Source organism: Haliotis rubra, unplaced genomic scaffold (assembly GCF_003918875.1).
Source record: "Haliotis rubra isolate DU_JTF1 unplaced genomic scaffold, ASM391887v1 Scf716, whole genome shotgun sequence".
In the NCBI taxonomy this organism is placed as follows: Eukaryota; Metazoa; Mollusca; class Gastropoda; order Lepetellida; family Haliotidae; genus Haliotis; species Haliotis rubra.
This window is the reverse complement of record NW_025767431.1, coordinates 211,401-235,881: the sequence shown is the minus strand read 5'-3', so window position 1 is coordinate 235,881 and position 24,481 is coordinate 211,401. Positions and strand designations below refer to the sequence as shown.

At 41.7% G+C, this 24,481-nt stretch overlaps 1 protein-coding gene across 1 annotated transcript in view; it reads right to left on the bottom strand.

Moving 5' to 3' along the window:
* Positions 1 to 19,130, bottom strand: part of LOC124259278 — a 34,995-nt gene extending 15,865 nt beyond the window's left edge. Inside the window, exon 1 of the mRNA XM_046693385.1 lies at positions 18,922 to 19,130. Within this exon, the coding sequence (XP_046549341.1) occupies positions 18,922 to 19,111 (190 nt within the window). The 5' untranslated portion in view covers positions 19,112 to 19,130. The remainder of the gene's footprint in view (positions 1 to 18,921) is intronic.
* Positions 19,131 to 24,481: the final 5,351 nt, after the last annotated feature.

The following is a 24,481-nucleotide window of genomic DNA, read 5'->3' as shown; positions in this document are numbered from 1 at the left end:
CACTAGTGGGATCGATGTACTGCAGCACCTTTGGACGATGTGTTGGGACCTTGGATGAGATTATCATTTAATGTGACATACCCACCCCTATCTACGCAGTTCTTCAATTGGGCGCAGAACGCACAAGGTGAACGGGCAACCTTTAAAACAAATCGTGATTCAGAAATCTGTAAAAATTGTAAAACAGTAAAAACCGAAATTTCGAAAAACATGTATCTCCGTTATGGTTTGGGCTTAGTGATGGCAATACGTATTGTAATACAATCCTTAGGACATACACTACAGACCTGTATACATAATCCTTAGGACATACACTATAGACCTGTATACATAAAATACAGATATGTGAACCAGGATCGGACATAATATACAGACCTGTATACCCTGGATGGGACATAATATACAGATCTGTCCACCAGGAAGGGACATAAATACATACCTGTCCACCAGGATGGGACCTACTATAAAGATCTGTCCACCCAGCAAGGGACAAAATATACAGACCTGTCCACCAGGAAGGTACATAAATATACATACCTGCCCACCATCAAAGGACATAATATACAGACCTGCCTACCCAGGAAGTGACATAATATACACACCAGTCCACCATCAAGGGACAAAATATACAGACCTGCCTACACAGGAAGGGACATCATATACAGACCTGCCTACCCAGCAAGGGACATAATATACACACCAGTCCACCATCAACGGGACATTATATACATACCTGTCCACCATCAAGGGACATAAAATACAGACCTGTCTACCCAGGAAGGGACATAATATACAGGCCTGTTAACCAGCAAAGGACATAATATACACAATGTCCACCATCAAGGGACATAATATACCGACCTGTCTACCCAGGAAGGGACATAATATACAGAACTGTCCACCTAGGAAGGGACATAATATACAGACCTGTCTACCCAGGAAGGGACATGAAATACAGGCCTGTCCACCATCAAGGGACATAATATACAGGCCTGTTAACCACCAAGGGACATAATATACACACCAGTCCACCATCAAGGGACATAATATACAGAACTGTCCACCTAGGAAGGGACATAATATACAGACCTGTCTACCCAGGAAGGGACATAATATACAGAACTGTCCACCTAGGAAGGGACATAATATACAGACCTGTCTACCCAGGAAGGGACATAATATACAGACCTGTCTACCCAGGAAGGGACATAATATACAGACCTGTCCACCATCAAGGGACATAATATACAGACCTGTCCACCAGGAAGGGACATAATATACAGACCTGTCTACCCAGGAAGGGACATAATATACAGGCCTGTTAACCAGCAAGGGACATAATATACAGACCAGTCCACCATAAAGGGACATAATATACAGACCTGTCCACCCAGAAAGGGACATAATATACAGACCTGTCCACCCAGGAAGGGACATAATATACAGACCTGTCCACCACCAAGGGACATAATATACAGACCTCTCCACCCAGGAATGGAAATGATATACATACCTGTCCACCAGCAAGGGACATAATATACAGATCTGTCCAACCAGGAAGGGAAATAATATACAAGCGCATCAACCGTGAAGGGAAATAATATACAGACATGTCCACCAGCAAGCTACATAATATTCGGACCTGTCCACCCAGAAAGGAACATAATATACAGACGTGTCCACCCAGAAAGGAATATAATATACAGACCTTTCAACCCAGCAAAGGAGATAATAAAAAGACATATCCACCGTCACGGGAAATAATACACAGACCGGCCCACCAAGGAAAGGAACTTAACTTATACTGACCTGTCGACCCAGAAAGGGACAAAATATACAGACCTGTCCATCACCAAGGGACATGATATACAGACCTTTCCACCCATGAAGGGACATAATATACAGACCTGTCCACCATCAAGGGACATAATATACCGACCTGTCCACCACCAAGGGACATAATATACAGACCTGTCATCACAGGATGGGACATAACATACAGACCTGTCCATCAACAAGGAATGGGACATGACATAATATACAGACCTGTCCACCATCAAGGGACATAATATACCGACCTGTCCACCATCAAGGGACATAATATACAGACCTGTCCACCAGGATGGGACATAATATACAGGGACCAGACCTCCACCCAGGAAGGGACATAATATACAGACCTGTCCACCAGCAAAGGGACATACAGACTTGTACAGAACTGACATAATATACAGACCAGTCCAAAATCAAGGGACATAATATACAGACCTGCCCACCAAGGAAGGGACATAATATACAGAACTGTCCACCTACAAGAGCCATAATATACAGACCTGTCGACCCAGAAAGGGACAAAATATACAAACCTGTCCATCACCAAGGGACATGATATACAGACCTTTCATCCCATGAAGGGACATAATATACAGATCAGTCCAAAATCAAGGGACATAATATACAGGCTTGCCCACCTGAGAAGTTACATAATATCCCATGAAGGGACATAATATACAGACCTGTCCACCACCAAAGGGACATAATATACAGACTTATCCACCCAAAGAAGGGACATAATATACAGGACATAATATATACACATCAAGTAAGGGACATGATATACAGACCTGCCCACCAAGGAAGGGACATAATATACAGAACTGTCCACCACCAAGGGACATAATGTACAGACCTGTCCACCCAGGATGGGACATAACATACAGATCTGTCCACCCAGGATGGGATATAATGTACAGACCTGTCCATCTGCAAGAGCCATATGATACAGACCTGTCCACCACCAAGGGACATACTATACAGACCTACCCACCCGAGAAGTGATATAATATCCCAGGAAGGGACATAACAAACAGGCCTGCCCACCAAGTAAAGGACATAATATACAGACCTGTCCACCACAAAGGGACATAATATACAGACTTGCCCACCCGAGAAGTGACATAATATCCCAGGAAAGGACATAATATACAGACCGGCCCATCAAGTAAGGGACATGATATACAGACCTGCCCACACAGGAAGGGACATAATATACATATCCACCAGGAAGGACCTGTCCACCAGAAAGGTACATTATATATAGACCTGTCCACCAAGGGATGGACCCTAGGAAGGGACATAATACATACAGACCTATACAGTCCACCACCATAAAAGGGACATAATATACAGACCTCTCCACCCAGGAATGGACATAATATACAGACCTGTCCACCAGCAAGGGACATAATATACAGATCTGTCCACCAGCAAGGGACATAATATACAGATCTGTCCAACCAGGAAGGGAAATAATATACAAGCGCATCAACCGTGAAGGGAAATAATATACAGACATGTCCACCAGCAAGCTACATAATATTCGGACCTGTCCACCCAGAAAGGAACATAATATACAGACGTGTCCACCCAGAAAGGAATATAATATACAGACCTTTCAACCCAGCAAAGGAGATAATAAAAAGACATATCCACCGTCACGGGAAATAATACACAGACCGGCCCACCAAGAAAGGGACATTATATACTGACCTGTCGACCCAGAAAGGGACAAAATATACAGACCTGTCCATCACCAAGGGACATGATATACAGACCTTTCCACCCATGAAGGGACATAATATACAGACCTGTCCACCATCAAGGGACATAATATACCGACCTGTCCACCACCAAGGGACATAATATACAGACCTGTCATCACAGGATGGGACATAACATACAGACCTGTCCATCACCAAGGGACATGATATACAGACCTTTCCACCCATAAAGGGACATAATATACAGACCTGTCCACCAGCAAGGGACATAATATACAGACCTGTCCACCACCAAGGGACATAAGATACAGGACATAATATACAGACCTGTCAACCAGGATGGGACATAACATACAGACCTGTCCATCACAGCAAGGGACATAATATACAGACCTGTCCACCAGGAAGGGAAATAATATACAAGCGCATCAAATAATATACAGACATGTCCCTGCTACATAATATTCGGACCTGTCCACCCAGAAAGGAACATAATATACAGACGTGTCCACCAGAAAGGAATATAATATACAGACCTTTCAACCCAGCCAAAGGAGATAATAAAAGACACATCCACCGTCACGGGAAATAATCAGACCGGCCCACCAAAGGAAGGGACATTATATACTGACCTGTGGACCCAGAAAGGGACAAAATATACAGACCTGTCCATCACCAAGGGACATAATATACAGACCTGTCCACCCATGAAGGGACATAATATACAGACCTGTCCACCATCAAGGGACATAATATACAGACCTGTCCACCACCAAGGGACATAATATACAGACCTGTCAACAAGGATGGGACATAACATACAGACCTGTCCATCACCAAGGGACATGATATACAGACCTTTCCACCCATGAAGGGACAGAATATACAGACCTGTCCACCATCAAGGGACTTAATATACAGACTTGTCCACCTGAGAAGTGACATAATATCCCAGGTAGGGACATAACATAGAGACCTGTCATCACAGGATGGGATATAATATACAGACCTGTCCACCAAGGAAGGGACATAATATACCGACCTGTCCACCTGCAAGGGCAATAATATACAGACCTGTCCACCATCGAGGGACATAATATACAGACCTGCCCACCCGAGAGGTGACATAATATCCCAGGAAGGGAGATAATACACAGACCGGCCCACCAAGGAAGGGACATTATATACTGACCTGTCGACCCAGAAAGGGACAAAATATACAGACCTGTCCATCACCAAGGGACATGATATACAGACCTTTCCACCCATGAAGGGATATAATATACAGACCTGTCCACCATCAAGGGACATAATATACCGATCTGTCCACCACCAAGGGACATAATATACAGACCTGTCAACAAGGATGGGACAGAACATACAGACCTGTCCATCACCAAGGGACATGATATACAGACCTTTCCACCCATGAAGGGACAGAATATACAGACCTGTTCACCATCAAGGGACTTAATATACAGACTTGTCCACCTGAGAAGTGACATAATATCCCAGGAAGGGACATAACATAGAGACCTGTCATCACAGGATGGGATATAATATACAGACCTGTCCACCAAGGAAGGGACATAATATACAGACCTGTCCACCTGCAAGGGCCATAATATACAGACCTGTCCACCATCAAGGGACATAATATACAGACCTGCCCATCCGAGAAGTGACATAATATCCCAGGAAGGGACATAATATACAGACCTGCCCACCAGGGAAGGGACATTATATACATACTTGTCCACAAGCAAGGGACATAATATACATACCTATTCACCAGGAAGGGACATAATATGCAGACCTGTCCATACAGGAAGGGACATAATATACATACCTGTCCACACACGAAGGGACATAATATACATACCTGTCCACCAGAAAGGTACATAGATATACATATCTGTCCACCACCAAGGGACATAATATACAGATCTGTCCACACAGGAAGGGACATAATAAAAAGACCTGTCCACCGAAGAAGGGACAAAATATACTGACCTGTCCACCCAGGATGGGACATAACATACAGATATGTCCACCCAGGATGGGAAATAATATACATGCCTGTCCACCCAGGATGAGACGTAATATACCAACCCGTCCACCCAGCAAGGGACATAATACACAGACCTGTTCACCCAGGAAGGGACATAATATAGAGACCCGTCCTCCCAGGATGGGACATAACGAACAGACCTGTCCACAGTCAAGGTACATAATATACAGATCTGTCCACCCAGGAATGGACATAATATACAGACCTGTCCACCAGGAAGGGATATAATTTACAGACCTGTCCACCTGCAAGAGCCATAATATACTGACCTGTCCATCTCCAAGGGACATGATATACAGACCTTTCCACCCATGAAGGGACATAATATACAGACCTGTCCACCATTAAGGGACATAATATACCGACCTGTCCACCACCAAGAGACACAATGTACAGACCTTTCCACCCATGAAGGGACATAATATACAGACCTGTCCACCACCAAGGGATATAATATACAGACCTGTCATCACAGGATGGGATATAACATACAGATCTGTCCACCCAGGATGGGATATAATGTACAGACCTGTCTACCAAGGAAGGGACATAATATACCGACCTGTCCACCTGCAAGGGCCATAATATACAGACCTGTCCACCACCAAGGGACATAATATACAGACCTGCCCATCCGAGAAGTGACATAATATCCCAGGAAGGGACATAATATAGAGACCTGTCTACCACCAAGGGACATAATATACAGACTTGCCCACCCGAGAAGTGACATAATATCCCAGAAAGGGACATAATATACAGACCCGTCCACCAAGGATGGGACATAACAAACAGACCTGTCCACCGTCAAGGGACATAATCTACATACCTGTCCACCCAGGAAGGGAAATAATATATATGCCTGTCCACCCAGGATGGGACGTAATATACCCACCCGTCCACCCAGCAAGGGACATAATATAGAGACCCGTCCACCAAGGATGGGAAATAACAAACAGACCTGTCCGACGTCAAGGGACATAATATACAGACCTGTCCACCAGGAAGGGATATAATTTACAGACCTGTCCACCTGCAAGAGCCATAATATACTGACCTGTCCATCTCCAAGGGACATGATATACAGACCTTTCCACCCATGAAGGGACATAATATACAGACCTGTCCACCATTAAGGGACATAATATACCGACCTGTCCACCACCAAGAGACACAATGTACAGACCTTTCCACCCATGAAGGGACATAATATACAGACCTGTCCACCACCAAGGGATATAATATACAGACCTGTCATCACAGGATGGGATATAACATACAGATCTGTCCACCCAGGATGGGATATAATGTATAGACCTGTCTACCAAGGAAGGGACATAATATACCGACCTGTCCACCTGCAAGGGCCATAATATACAGACCTGTCCACCACCAAGGGACATAATATACAGACCTGCCCATCCGAGAAGTGACATAATATCCCAGGAAGGGACATAATATAGAGACCTGTCCACCACCAAGGGACATAATATACAGACTTGCCCACCCGAGAAGTGACATAATATCCCAGGAAGGGACATAATATACAGACCCGTCCACCAAGGATGGGACATAACAAACAGACCTGTCCACCGTCAAGGGACATAATCTACATACCTGTCCACCCAGGAAGGGAAATAATATACATGCCTGTCCACCCAGGATGGGACGTAATATACCGACCCGTCCACCCAGCAAGGGACATAATATAGAGACCCGTCCACCAAGGATGGGACATAACAAACAGACCTGTCCGACGTCAAGGGACATAAAATACAGACCTGTCCACCAGCAAGGGACATAATACACAGGCCTGTCCTTCAGCAAGGGACATAATACACAGACCTGTCCACCAGCAAGGGACATAATATACAGGCCTGTCCGCGTAGCAAGGGACATAATACACAGGCCTGTCCACCAGTACGTTACATACTATACAGACCTGTGCATCCAGAAAGGGAAATAATATACAGACCTGTCCACCAGCAAGGGAAATAATATACAGACCTGTCCACCAGCAAGGGACATAATACACAGGCCTGTCCACCAGTACGTTACATACTATACAGACCTGTGCATCCAGAAAGGGAAATAATATACAGACCTGTCCACCAGCAAGGGACATAATATACAGACCTGTCCACCAGTACGTTACATACTATACAGACCTGTGCATCCAGAAAGGGAAATAATATACAGACCTGTCCACCAGCAAAGGGTGTTGTTTTTAATGACACGCAAGCTCAATGGGCCTTGGCATACATGAGTAACAAAGGTTCATTATCCATCACGTGAGTGAACCAGCATTTATATTCGCAGCCTTCAGTAACAATTTAGAGCCATCATAGAAGGCAACGCCAGAAATTGTTGTACTTATGCGGGGATCGAACCCGAGACACAGAACGCTTTCCCCACAAGGTTACCTTCCCTGATACATTGATAATGATAATAAATGGCAAAAACAAAATCAGCCTCTCGTCGCATTTCCAGGAAATGCACCAAATCAACATTGACGAGTACCGTCTAATTTGACACGATTAGGTTGCAAACTGATATTGTGGATTAGCTCAGGAATATGGACGATATGGCCAGGAACAAGCCCAGAAAGATTTACACATCAAATAATAAGGATGTACTGTTGTCTTGCTGATGTTTGTGTGCATGCATGCATGTGTGTATTTCCATACATGAGTTCCACACAGTGGCATGTCAGACAACATTGTTACGGTTGGAGACGACGTAATAAGAAGAAAGTTTAGACTGTGTGATCTCGCATAAAGGAATACCTCTGGGAAAAGCGCTACCTGGTATGTCTACACCAGGAATGTTGAAAGAGAGACTTATACCCACTGGTGGGATGCGACATTCAGACGCATAGGCCAAATTTACAGAACAGAATTTTATTCCTCTCCAGTGTTCCACTGGAGCTATTGCTCCTGGGAGATATCGTTTGACAGTAGATTTTGTACAATGCCCTGGCGTCACCAAGTACATGACTCACAATGCTATGACGTACAAACCTGATATAAACGGGATGACATCATAATGCTATGACATCGCTGCACTGCAAGTCTAATGGCAGTATCGTGTTCAGAGAAGTACATTTTCATTGAAAACTAATGAAGAGTGATTTTTGATGATAAATAAAATCTCACCATAGTGTCTTCTAATATGAAATATATCAACACTCGTTGATAAAAGTAAAAATACCCTCGGCAAGTCTCGGATATTTATCAACTCGTGTTGATATAATTGATATCAGTAGATATTTTGGTGAGATTCTCCATATGACTGACTGAGTGAGTGTAGTTTTTCGCCGCTTTTAACAATATTCCATCAATATCATGGCGGGAAACACCAGAAATGGACTTCACACATTGTGAGCATGGGGAAAATCGAACCCAGGTCTTCGGCGTGACGAGCAAACGTTTTAACCACTTGCCTACCCCCATGGTATATGAAGTTCAATGTTCAACATATTTCATACTACATGCCTGATTGCAGTACACTTTGCTACGTTTACATACAATAGGCATATATTAACTCACAACAATGTGTGAATAGTACAGGGAGTATGTATTTATCTAAAGGAAGTATGCCTTTGCATAAACTCTCTAAGCCCATTTGGATTAACATAAAACGTGTGGTGAACCGTTTACCGTGAAACAGTTTATTTTCTTAGATTCGCTTAAGTGATCACAACATCATTCTGCCTGGATGAACAGATAACCTGCGACATCTGAAATTGAATACGTGGATACCACTGGCTTTGAGAAAGCTTACTTAGATACGGTTCCATTAAAAGCTCGGATTTGAGGAATCTGTTTGTTGTAGCTTTTCCTGAGTCATAAGCATAAGAAGACCACATTTGAACAAGTTGATAATTAAGTCTTTCAATCACCCTTTTTCTGCAAAATATGAACTGAATTAAAATTTTGACACTGACAGATGTACGCAAGGCATATGTTTGTAAACACATATTCAAATGAAGAAATCCATGTGTTCAAGTTTCTGGACAGATGATTAACGATAAGAAGTTTACACAAGTATGAATGTTATATGTGTTTCCTGATAAAGTTTCGGCCCAGTATGTAACCATACGTGTGTACACTTGCATATACAGAGGTGATCTTTCAAGCTCCCCGGATCATGTCGGCAGGCCTACTCTTTTGTAATGCAAGGAGTTCAAGCTTAAGTCCTCAAAACCCCACATCCCACAATCAATTGACAGACAGACATTTTATTCAGTTATAGGCCACTGGCCCATAATACATTCGTAAATATATATTTTGCATGAATTTGTATGAGTTGTACAGAGAAACATCAGATTTTTTATTTTCTTACATTATATAAAAATAGGCATAAATTATTTACAACATTTATGTTGGTTGAAGACATTATAATAACAAGACTGTGTTGCGATAGAGGATGCTTCAAATATTTATCTAGAAATGTATTCCTTATATCTAAGTAGGCTTTACAATAAAGTAAAATATGTATTTTATCTTCAATTAAATTAAGGATAATTTTTGGAAAAAAGGACAAAATCTTGAATCATAAGGGACATTGTTAAATCTACCAGTCTCAGAACTAAGTTTAAAATTACCACATCTAAATTTTGTCACACCATTCTTTTAAATATGGGGCAATATCTAAACTGAGATAAGTTTCAAATTAAGGAGGGACATGAAAACTATATAATTAGAACACTTGGTTGTATTATGTAGGGATGAGTACCAAACTTGTGAAAGATTATCAGACAAACTCCGCTTAAAGACAGAAATGAAACCATCAATATCTCCAATATTCTGGGAAATTCAAACAAAGACAAACCCAAATGTAAATATAATACAACTATATAATACAATAGGAAGCACCATTGCATCAAAAGGTTTAGGATTACGCTTAGTCTGTCTCACAGCACCCGAACCGCTCGGTTTCCTCTACCACCTTGCCCTCCCTGCAAAGCTCAAGCCCTAAGTGAAGCAAGTCTAGATTCCTCAGATTATGAATCTCCTATCTCACTGGGGCTCCTTTTCAATTTATTATATTCAGAGGCTAAGCGTTAGTCTGAATTACACTGTATTAATGGAGTTTTAGATCTTCCTTTTTGTAAGACTGCCATGCCCAACTTATGCTGCTCTTTCCATAAGGGATTTCATTGTTGTATCTTACCTCTGAAAGACAATTCCCAATTACTTATACTCATATTCATTCCCAATTTCTAACATCTTGTCCATTCATTACAAAAGTAATATTTTATCTTTCACAGGAGGCAGGATGTTGAGGAATGCCACTGGAAAAACGTCCACTGGAATATAGCGCAAAACTCCAGTTTGTCAGAAAAAAACGTTGATAATTACTAAAACACTTCATACTTCAGTACTATTTTCTAAAATCTAAGATCATTTGAACAAAAGGGTCGGAAGGACAAAACATATGACATGAAGTGTCCTTAGTTACAGGTTAATATGAAAAGTCGGACCCCGGACTCAAAATCGGAGGTAGTTTTACACCTTAACGGATGAAAATCATTCTGTTTTTAACATTTAGTGGTGATATTTTATAGTCTTTGTTGCAACACTGGGCCAGTTGGAAATGTAGGGACCAGTGAGGAGATGAGCTGCCTCTTGGTCTGCAGCTCTGTTGTTTTAGACTGTGATGTTTTCGGCATGTGAACCTCCAGTTGTGGTGTTTTCTATTGGTATATTTGCGGTGTTCGTTTTAATCCTAGTCGTATTGGAATATACATGGTCTCACTATGCTGTTGAGTAAAATGTCTCGTCTATGTTGTTAACCAGCCATTTAAAATGTTTATTATTGTCATGATTATAAAAATGATTTCGAGTGGATGTTGATCTGCAGGAATGAATGAATGTAGAATCACACAATTCACATTTTACAGATACTTAGTAAAACGATGTGATACATTTTATGTTGGGTTTATCGGTCTAAGAAACTTACAAATTTGTATAATTAGATACATTTGAAACAAATATTTTACAAAATTTACATGCTATTTTATTTGGTGGAAAAAGGGGAATTTCAATACCTGCCCGTTTATGTCTAGTTAAATCACTTGGAAACCCAAAGAAGCCACAGTGGAACGTGCGCGGTGCGAGTGTAAGGTGCGGTGACAACCTATCTACCAAGTCATCCGATAACATCGCCTCCACAGCCTTACTGTAAGGATTAATTACAGCTAGCGATGACCTGGTATCACAGTAAGATAGTATCATTTGAACATTATGCTTTCTATTCACGACGGTTTAAACTTCCTGTTTTCATGTCGACCGGGATCCTTCACAGTGTAACTACCGCACCGTAAATCTGGTTTGTGAGTGATTGTATTAAAATGAGTGTAATAAAATCCCAAGTTACTGGTTATAATCTCATAGGTGTTCCATATTTTAAAGCAGAGCCCTTTCCCTTCAAACAAATCAAGTGTCTGAATTATCATTACAACGTACACCTAACATCTTTCAGATCATTCGTGACCAACTCGTGTTATTCCGGGACAAGCCGAATGATAGTGGAGGTTACGGAAAGAGGCGAGTAGTGACGACTGCTTTAGATATGAACAACCTTACACATATAGCGAGGAGGCAAAACGTTATCTCTATTAACACAGCCCATTACAGACAAGTGATAGATAAGTGATGTATTTTGCAATAACTTTGTACTGTGTGGTTTATTTTAGTTATCAGCTCATTGCTAGCGAACGAATGGGGTTATCATGACCAACTTTCAAATGCGTCAGCATATAAAAATATAATCTCTTCATGTATAGACTTGCAAATGTACGCAGGAAGAAGCATAGTAGGCAAATATTGCACACCTACATTTCCCTACCCGACCACTGACTGTTTGGCGAGAACAGCTGAAGCAATGAAGGCACACACGCACGATGTGAAAGCAGTTTACAGACATTGGCTAGAGTGACAAGGATTTACGTCGCAAGGTTTTAATATTCCAGCAATATCACGGCGGGGGACACCAAAAATGGGCTTGACACATTGTACCCATGTGGGGAATCGAACCCTGGTCTCAGCGGGACGAGCGAACGTTTTAACCAATAGGCTACCCCACCGCCCCCACAGACATCGGAGGTTGTGCGGATAACTTGTGTGGGTAATATAAAACATATACGTGGTTAATGCACAAATCTACTCAATGCTGGCACAGATGAAAGGTGGTGGCTGAGCGGGTTAGATGGCTGACTTTGTGTGCTGGCGATTAGGTGCCTGACTCTGAAGGTGTGGGTTCGAATCCCGGATGGGACTCAACCCAACAAAAGTACAAGAATATGTACTTTACTAAGAAAGTGTAATCAATCCCAAATATAACATATGTTAGAAGTGTAGGCGGACCGGCAGAGGCTAACGAGACACGGTGGGATACTTCAGACATGAGGACGTTTTCTGGTCTCAGCTCAGATATTGCCACCTATGTCAGGACACAGATTAGTTGACGGACACAGCTTCAGTAGTGGACACCACCTGTCCGACACAGGTGACAGTCGGAAGTAGTCGAAGTAAAGGATTTTAGGCCTCTTTCATCACCTGGTGACCTCCTCGACAGCCTTACGCATCATGATACATGGATCCGACATCCTTTCAAATTCAAAACACCGACATGAGCTCTCAGTTCAAATTCACAACAGGTGACGGCGCGAGCGTCACACGAAGAAACATTACAGCTTTACGATTGATGTTAGCTGATATCAGTGTGTGGAATAAATCACGATTTTAAATAATCACCTTTAAAGTTAATCGTGTTCGAAAATAGACGTGAATTCCATCACCCAGTCAGAGCTGAGTATACACTCGGCTCATCATTCACAGTAAACTCTCTTCGGTTCAGGCGGGTGGATTTTGTAAACTGACGAGTGTATTTCTTTCAAAACATATCTACCTCCTTGCTGTTTTCAACACCTTCCAAGTTGCAAATATTAGTGTTACAATAAGCGAGATATTGCATGTCATTGCATTTTTCATTGCAGGAGGGTTCGTGTATGCCACGGATGCAGTTAGTAATTCAGAACTGATTTGTCAAGGCATACTGTTCGCAAGATAAAAACTGACTTTGCCATTACGTATACACTATTGGTTTAACGAATTTCTCCATGCGTATTTCTTCGCAAACAACCCGGTTTTGAAGGGCGATTTAGTTTCCGTATGTCACCCCGGAGAGCTGAAGGTTGCGGGTTCGATCCCCGGCCCCGTCATACCAAAAGACGTTAAAATATGGTACTTGTTGGTCCCTGCCTGACGCTCGGCATTAATGGGTACAACAAGGACTGGTCGGCTCGGAGTCAGTATAATGTGTCTGAATGGGGTATTCATGCTTCACTGCGGCATGGTATCTCAGTGGGCTAGCACTATAAAACCAGCTTATGTCTGGGCTAGTACAAGCAGCCGCACATACACACGCATGCACGTCGTCATATGAGCGAAATATTCTCAAGCACGACGTTAAACCAAATTTCACCTCACCTCACCTCACCGTATTTCACAAATTTAGCTTATCTGAAACTCTGGCAGAGTGAGTGAGTGAGTTTAGTTTTACGCCGCTTGTAGCAATATTCCAGCAATATCACGGCGGGGGACACCAGAAATGGACTTAACACATTGTGTCCATGTGGGGAATCGAACACGGGTTTTCGGCGTGACGAGCGAACGCCTTAACCACTAGGCTACCCCACCGCCCCCTGGCAGAGTGAAGACGTAGTGAAGAGAATACGTATTGATTGATATCACTTTAAGCAGATCTACCGTTCTCGTGATATATATTTATATATAACGTCATTCTATGTAGGCTGTGTCCACTGATAATTTTAACGAAATTGCAGCAGCATAACTGGCTCGTCAGGTTCCGTAGTTCTTATAGATAGAGAACATCATTTATAACAAGAGTCATCACAAGATGACAAATCCCCCCTGCCCCTACACTTTTGAAAGAACAAATCATCTGACAGTTACTTTCAGTCCAACTTGGCTTTTTTAGACTAAGTCCAAAGTGATTCCATGGAAATCGAAAAATTAAAATTACAAACATCAACAAATAGCAAAAGGCATCATTTCAGGATCTGTTTGATATACATGTATCTGCCAAATTTTGTTTGTTTTCGTGTTGTGCTCCGGAAACGAAGCACACCCCTCCCTTTTGAGACAAAGTCCAAATCGTTTCCATGGAAACCGAAAAATATCGGCGATAAACATCAGTGGTCTAAATACAATCCATACATAGATTGTTCCAATTGAATACAAAATTCATAATGTTTACTACCTACCATAACAATACAAACCAAATAGATATTAACAACAATATTTCGTGTTTTTTCTTAAAACATGTCACCTAAATGCAGCTTTTATGGAACAAGTGTGTGGACATCACATACAGCCTGATGCGCATCTTCCTTCTGGACCGAATTCCAGGGTGAACTCACGCTAGACTGATATTACGTCATCAAAGGTTTCATAATATCTGTGAATAGCTATGACAGTGACCACTATCAAAGTCCGTACCCTGTTGAGGATGGAACACAACCTGTACACAAACTATCAATACCTACAGGGCGGATACATCTTTTTGAGAAAGGAGTGGTGCATACTATTGAGAAAAGGGAGGGTGCACACTTCATTTTCACCAGAGTTACAATGGTCATGTAATAAACTTTCAGGACAAGAAGGGGTGGTGTGCGCGACTCTTGACACCCCCACCCCAATGACCTAGATAACTAGAATGACAGTACAAATACGCAGGATACGTGATGATGGACAATTCGGCACACGACCTACTGTCGTCTGGGAAGTTTTGCAAAACGGTTCCGTATTTAAACTTCCTCATTGCATAAAGCTGCCCACTTGAATTTTCTCATAACCGGACATAACCTGACGAGCTGAGGCGTGACAGACCTTCCACCGCGTGTTTATAAACATGGCGGCGTTTATCAGTACAGATAGCCTTGATCCAAGTCAGTACTGAACGACAGGTCCATGTACTGTACATGTCTCCCGACATTAGGAAAGTCTCGGTAAGCGCACATTACGCTGAGGCGGCCATTCTCTTTAAGGGAAAGCTTGTTCCTATAATACATAGGATATCTACAAACGTTCACTAAACTTATAATCACTGCCCCGGAGACTCGTGCAAGTATCCGGTTCAAGCTACAACCGCTGTGACAGAGCCGGGTCATTCATAAATCAGTGTGCGTGGGAGGGAATGGAATGTGCGAGCTGGTCTCGCGTGCCGAACACCGTTCACGTGCTGTGGTTGGGCTGTCAATGTGGTTTGTGTGTCGATAAACCGCTTAGCCACAGCCGTATAAATATCATTATCTGGCAAGATTGTAAAACGGTATAAACATCAGACGGCATTAGAGTAAGACAAGTACGATGTTCAACAAGATAACCCATTCCAGTAGAACCATCGTAATCCGTGAAAAGTATGTGATGGCATGTCATTCTCATTTCTTTGTTACCCATTCATCCAAATGAAAGGTTTGGTTGGTTTGTTGGTTAACGCCCCACTCCAGCAATATTCCAGCTATATGGCGGCGGTCTGGAAATAATCGAGTCTGGACCAGACAATCCAGTGATCAACAGCATGAGCATCTACGCAATTGAGATACTATGAGGTGTGTCAACCACGTCAGCGAGCCTGACCACCCGTTGGTAGTTGAAGACCAATTCTAACCCGGCTCTTCACGGGTACACGAGGAAAGCAAAGTCATTGTTGAAAAATTTGCTATAAAAAGGTGGGACAAATTGATCTTATAGGAGACGATAGACCCACCCCAACCCCCTTCCTATCAAAATATCCTAGGTTGAAACATAAAGAGTATGAAAGTGAATACAAATATACAGGAAGATGTGTAGTGTAGCTTTGTTGTGTGTGTACGTGCGTGCGTGCGTGCATGGGTGCGTCGCGCCAATGACTTGTCAGGAACGACCCGGGACGGCGTGTGGGAAGTCGGTCGAAACACCACGCTTCAGTGCAGGTTCCGAGTTCCTACTGACAAGGCTAGAGCGGGATAACATCCGCTACCACAGTATAGGTTCAGATTACACGGAGAGCAATATAATTCATTTCATTTCGAATGATGCTGGAAGTTACATAATATTCACATGCACAACAGATCGCCATTCCTCGAGGGCCCAGTACACGTAGGCTAATCCACTACAGTTTTGTTATGACTTTATATACATATCCTTTGAGAAAAAAGGATCATGATGTTATCAATCGTATCACTAAATTTACTGTGATAATAAGTAGCTGAATATACTCGTGTTTCCAAGGACTAAAGAACAGTACGGCGGTCTGCATGTTATGGCAGTTTGTATCCTTGTGGCGATTTCCTGATATAAATATATATCTACTGACTAGAAAGACGATTCCTCAGTTCTACAGCATTGGAGAGATGCCAGAAAGTCAATCCAATTAAATAGGGCAGCATTATTATTTTCTGTGTTTTCTCATCCCCGAGACCGACCCTTTTAATTTATTGCCGACCTCCTCCCCCACCACCAAATAACAACTTTTTTTCTCATGCCAACACCGCCAACTCGAACCTAAAACGTACCGTCTCGTCATATAAAATGTTTATCTTTAAATCAGTCGCTGCCACAAGTCCAAAGAATGCGAGAAATAAGAATTACAAAAATGAGAATCAAGAACATTATTCTGAATCTTGTCTTTATTCCGTTGGGGTTTATTCCCAGTCCGACCGACCCATGTTCAGAATTTGGTGGCTATGTGAAACATAAAAAAATGATGCCCACACGTAAAATCGGATACAGCTAGTGAGGGTGTGAAACAATGAAATTGTAAAACGTCAGATTTCACAGTCCCTGAACCACATTATTTTCCTTCCCACCCAGACCTCCATGACCACCCACACCTCCCTACAATTCTGCATCGTCAGATGACCAATGCTGATAGGGAAATGCCAGAGACAACGCTAGTTCAGTGTATTTGAATCTGAAAACAATTAGGGTTCCCTTTCGAAATTATTTCGCGGAAAGACTCGCATAGCTATAAATAAGTCACCGACGTAATCTCAGTATCTGTTCCTACATGTGTAAGCTTGTGCCAGGTGCACTATATATTTTCAGTACACGTGTACTCACTCGTCCCTGAACTAAGATCTGAGACGGAGAGATGTTCTATTTTGTTAATAAATAGCACTGTAGCTGAATAGCGATGTTAAATTGTGACTCAAAGTGTGAGTTAGTGAGTGAGTTAAAATTTATAGTCACATCTATTTCAGCTATACAAACCTAGGAAGGTGTCACGATACACCTGTACGATACGTATGAATCACGCGATACGTATCGCGATACATAATTCGCACCTTTTCATAGCATTACCTTACCGGCAACGTAGTGTGAGTTAGTGAGTGAGTTAAAATTTATAGTCACATCGGCAATATTTCAGCTATATCGTGAATAAACCTGGTAATACGTAACAATACATAATATTCCAGTGTAAAATCAGTCGACGAAGGAAAAGCGTAACGAAGATATATCTCGAATACTTACGTTTGATTTGATATGTACATAATTACTTCATATGAGCAATTATTGATTATATCTTAAAATGTATCTGCAGCTCACTTTTATCTGGCCCTCTATTTAAGACGAAATGTTTCCAACTTTCATGTGGTCGGGTTATCTGGTCTTGCAAGTCATGTGGAGTTACGTCCCTTGAAACAGACCGTACACTTGCAAATACATGGACAAGGACGAGTTGAAAATAAATATATTTTAGGAAGAATCATAACACAAACCAAATGACGTCATATATCATAAGATGAATCTCAGAATGTACCCGAATACCATGCAATTGCAGAAAAACACTTTAGAAATTCTGTCATCATGTCTATTTATAGAGATCACGCGGTTCCTCTCTCCAGTCCCGTTAGCCGGCCTCGCGACCCGGTCTTCCGTGACCTGTGCCTACCAGCGTTAACATCTTAATTTCACGTTTGACCACTAAGCAACGTTAAGTGCATGTCCATGTGGTCATTGATACCAAAACATAACATTTACTACACTCGACTAAGCCGTTATGTTCGCTTTGACCGGCAAATATTAGCAAAAGGCATATTTTGACAGTTTGCCAAACACGTGGTATGTGATTGCATCATATAGACTGTGCAGCTCTATATTCTTGTAAGATGCAAATATGACATGCTGCAAATACGTGATTTGTTTATGTACGGTTGTAAGTTTCGATCATGCATTTAATGCAATATGATTCAGTTTTATTCATCACCATTTGACCTACCCGGGCACTTTGCAAGACATTCGTCGGCAGTCCCTGTGATATCCTTGAATGCGCATATATGAGCGCAGGGGTCGCACTGTCCGGTCCCGAAGTCCTTGTAGGTCCCCGGAGGGCAGATCAGATCCCTCTGACCTCCCTCGGACAGACTAATGGCTCCAAGAATGACCGTTACAGCTGCGAATTTCGTCATCTCTCAGACTAACAAGCAACACCTCTCACTCTGTCAAACGATTTGGCGCGGAGAGCACAGCTATCCGGTGACGTGCGGCGTTTTCATTGGCTGATGATGACGCACACCCATACGCGTGATATATCTACTTACCGGTTTGTCGCGTCTTTAAAAAGAAAATGTGTAAGTTGTCTATTCACGTGTTTGTTTGCCTGTTGTTTAACGCCGCAGTCAGCAGTATTCCAGCTATATATCACATGTGTACCTTAAAAAATGTGCAAATAAAAAATAGAAAAATTATTCTAGCTATATGACGACAGTCTGTAATTAGTCAAGTTTGGTCCAGACAATTTAGTGATTGATATCACGAACATTGATCTACGAAATTGGGATACGATGGAATGCGTCCTTATTTTACAGCTGCTGCTGTACCCTGACTGACGAGTAATTTGTTAAGTGAGGAATCCCACTCAGCACTCATGATGGTAATCATGTTCTTTATCAAGGTACGAGCTATTCCAGAGTATATATGTTCCAACGCAAGGTATCGTAGGTAACAAAATCTTACATACGGACATAAGGACATACAGTAGGCTGGGGGTATAGTGTGGGTTTCATAGGCGGATCCAGAGTGAGGGGGTTGGGTGTGGGTGTGGGTGTTCTACCCCTCCTTTTGTCCAGAAAGTTTGTTATATGACCATTGAAACTCGGGTGGAAATGAAGTGTGCACCCCCCCTTTTCTCAGTAGTGTGCACCGCCGCCCTTCTCAAAAAGCTGTATCCGCCCCTGGGTTTTGAGAAAAATACTGAAGCAAAGACAGTAATGCCGAACAAGTTCCACCTGAACTGAGGCATTGAGATAGCGTTGGAAAGGGAGGCAACTCCTTTGGCCCTATTACTTTAGTAACCCCGCGTAAATAAGTATAAGTGTTGCGCATACAGGTGATGTTCGAGAGCGAGTAGTAGCGACTGATAACAAGAGGCAGTTTATTTTTTGGATGACTTCAAAACAAACAACCATATAATTACAAACAAATTTTAATCAATATAAGATTGAATGATTCGACCAAAATCATCGCCAGCTAAGAGTGAGTGAGTGTAGTTTTACGCCGCTTGTAGCAATATTCCAGCAATATCATAGCGGGGTACACCAGAAATGGGCTTCACACATTGTACCCATGTGGGGAATCGAACCCGGGTCTTCGGCGTGACGAGCGAACGCTTTAACCACTGGGCTCAAATGAATGCAACATAACGATTTCAATACAAAATAACATATGAAACGAAAATAAACACAGAACATGATCACAAATATGATCAATTAAAAAGAACAGATACCACGCATATATTGCGTAAGATCAGATGTTTGAAAGCTTGCTGGAGGCATCAACCGAACAGAATATACTGCCAGCCTTTGGAGTATTTTGTATGCTACGTTACATTCTTATTAAGCACTATATATATATAGAATAGACTAGTATTATTCCAATTAGGTACATAATAGCATTTCTTGGAGTGTGTTGTCTCCATGGTATTTAAATTGTTTGCAAAACTTTAAATGCTTGTCCAGAGACGGTTTAAATCCTGCTTTGAACAGTCACGGGGTGAAATTTTGAAGATTTTTATTTTGTTTGTTTTTTTGTTTTACAATTATAGTTACACCACAAGAGCACGAGTATTGTATTAAGCCTAAGCACAAAATCAGGGTTTATCGGGTAACGAAGCCACGAACACACGTTCCTGCCACACCAAAGGGGCGTAACTCTACATGGCGAAATGCGGCGCTGCAGACGACTGGGCTTCTCGTGGCCCTCTTTGCTAATGACTATTTGTTTATATCCCCCTAGGGAATGGTAACATTTATTAATATGCTCATGATCATTTTACGGTACCGGTATCGTAGGTTCATGACAACTTCATGATCGATATACATCAACTGATGAAATAGTGAAAGCTAACAATCATTAGCCTTGAGGGGAACATTTGTTAATGAAGGTTTGGGTATCATCCAACAAAACAAACACAGAAACCCACGTAAATTCAACCTTCAGGCTACATTTTGTTCACTCGTGGTCTACAAAATCCACCGATTCCCCAAAACTGAAACGTGACAAAATGAAAAACATCGGATTATTATCTCGCAACCAGGAATAAGTTAAAGAAAGTTCGCAAACTTTACTTCACTATCGATATACCATAATTATAATTCGTTGAAAAAGTATTTAAAAATTACCAATCTATATCTACTTGACATTTTGAGGAAATCAAAATATTCAAAATAGGACTCTGTATTCTTTTTGTCACCTACCGACATGAATTCCACAAACCAGGACTAGTCTGACTCTCTGTCAACCACTGCGTGTGTTGTCCTTGACATTGTATGTTATTGGGTTGGGATCGGCATGATGGAATTAAAAACGTTAATGCCTACCGGTAATAAAATCCATTTATGAAAAGCAAACACATGAATTGTAGCAAGCTACAGGTTATAGAACTGAGACAATGTTTCACATCAGCGTCAGCAATAAATACACATCAACAGAACAGAAGAGGAGAGGCATACATAAAACGGTATTGCTATTGACATTACACAACCATTGTTCCGCCTTAGTAGGCTATTATATTCTTTATTGTCATAATCAATGCATATAACAATTTGCCGTAACCCCAGACTTTTCTCCGGGGTGAGCAGAGTGACTAGTATTATTAAAATAAACTGGTGATCCATGAAAGTGGGTACAATATCAAACAACAATCACACCGTTAAGTCTAAGGTAGTCACCGATCGGTCATTTAAAGAGCTGTTTAGTCCCTCTTAATATTTTTAATACTGATCGATTGAGTGTGATTATGGTTTTACGCCGCTTTTAGCAATTTTCCAGCAATATCACGGCGGGGGACACCAGAAATGGGCTTCACACATTGTACCCATATGGGGAATCGAACCCGATTCTTCAGCATGACGAGCGGACGCTTTAGCTTTAACCATTATGCTACCCCAGCGCCACTAACTATTGAGGGTGAGTGAGTGAGATTGGCTTTACGCCGCTTTCAGCAATATTCCAGCAATATCACGGTATAGTGTGATATGAAAGCATCACTTCCAAAACGAATCTATCGTGGCGAAATCTGAGTGAATAAATCTAGTGAATAAGATTTATATCATGATTGGGACACCATAAATGGGCATTACACAGTTTACCCACGTTGGGATCCAACCCGTATCTGTGGAGTGACGAGCAAACGCTGTAACCACAAGGCTCCCCCTCGCACCTGTACATCTGAATTTGTCCAGAGTACTACTTTTAACTCTGATCCGACACACTGGATACACGAGGATGCGATGATTTGGACCATCATCTTGGACAAGCGTGTCAATTACCTAGATCAAAGTCCACTTTTTGAACAGTGAGTGAGTGAGTGAGTATGGTTTTACGCCGCTTTTAGCAATATTGCAGCAATATCACGGCGGGGGACACTAGAAATGGGCTTCACACATTGTACCCATGTGGGGAATCGAACCCGGGTCTTCGGCGTGACGAGCGAACGCTTCTTTTTGAACAGAAACCCAGACCTTGGTACCGGTTAGTGGACACTCTTGCCTCGGGACCACTTGGTCATGGCGACACACAATCAGACAAGTCACGCTTGAGACACCATTGCGGTTGTTCTATGAATATGAAGCAAGCAAACGGCTTGGAGATATAGCGGTGTATATTATACAGGAAGAATGTTGTTTAGATCTCGGTGGATGGTTGTTGCATGTGATTATGTTCATCAAGTTGTAAAACAATTACGTCAATGTGATATACATGAATGTACATATTGTATTTTGTAAAGAACAACTCGTACACGATATGATGTCGTCATCTGTAAAAGAAAACGTAATTTTCAAATATATGGAATAACTAAAAGAACAACATATTGTAAATGATAACATGTGACAAAATTAAAATTCAGCTGTTTCATCTGTTTACAAATGAAATGAGTTCGGTTGGGGAAATTTGGAATGTACAGTGAATACAAAATATTGCGTGTCAAGGTGAATGGGAATGGTTTTACGCCACACTATTACAGCAACAACAGGGGATACCAGATATTGTAACCATATGGGGAATCGAACCCACTCCTTTGGCGTGGCGAGCCAAGGCTTTTACTACAAAACTACCAAATCGTCCTTATTCTACAAGAAAATGTTGGAAATGAAACACTTTCACTGTCTCAGTGATGATACAGTGGCGGTGGGGTAGCCTAATGGTTAAAGCGTCGGCTCGTCACGCTGACGACCCGGGTTCGAATCCCCACATAAGCACAATGTGTGAAGCCCATTTATGGTGTCCCCCGCCGTGATATTGCTGGAATATTGCTAAAAGCGGCGTAAAACCCAACTCACTCACTCTCTCACTCAGTGATGATACGATAAGGGTCCAAATACTGACTACAACAAAACAACGCAGTCCCTGATATAAATACAATCTTTTCTTTCATGAAATAATCTCTTTGGTTGACTTCGTTGTATCATCCGCGTCTCTGTCAAGTATACCACTCAAAAGAAGTAAAGGACCCTTGATTGTTTCACATTACTATAGGTAATAATTCATACCATGACATATTAACTATAGTCACATGTAGGGTGGGCTTTAGTTTCTTTTGCTGACACCAAGTCTGATACCATTTGTGATTATTAATGTAATAAAATGGGAATGTCTAACGAAAACTATGAACATGAAATGATTATAATTACGATATTACAAGTCGGTAATCTCAAACCGGGTCGAAAATAACGCAAAAAACAGGGTGCAAAAGCCTGGAGCGGATCACAATAAATCAGAATTAAATGCTTTCTCATCATATTTTCAGCAGGATGGGACTAGGAACTATACATATGTCACCTTGATAATGCAATTCTAAATACCGTTAACAAATGATATGCCATAATTATCAGTGACACAACTAAATTAAGAATATATACGCATGAAGTACATATACTGACACACATTGGAATCACGTAATCAACTCAAACAAGAAAAGATTTTAGCAGTAAATATATACATTTGGGTGACAGGGTGTTAATTTGTGACAAAATAATATTGTTGTGTTTGATTATCTTACGTCAACATAATTTGATATTTGTGGCAATTTTGCAAGTTCGAATATAGTGTTTCAGTATACGTATATACAAGTATCAATATAAGTGAATATTGCCTAATGGTGCAGGGCAGCGTATCCTGGAAACAAAACTTCATGACGTGACGTCGTGTTGCAGATGTGCAGTAGATGCAGAAGCTGTGCTAGCCATGTAAAGTTATATACAGTGAAATCCCCGTTGCACGGGAAACAGGGTTTTGTGGTTAATCGTCCTGTTTAACAAAGTTCCGGATTAACGAATCTG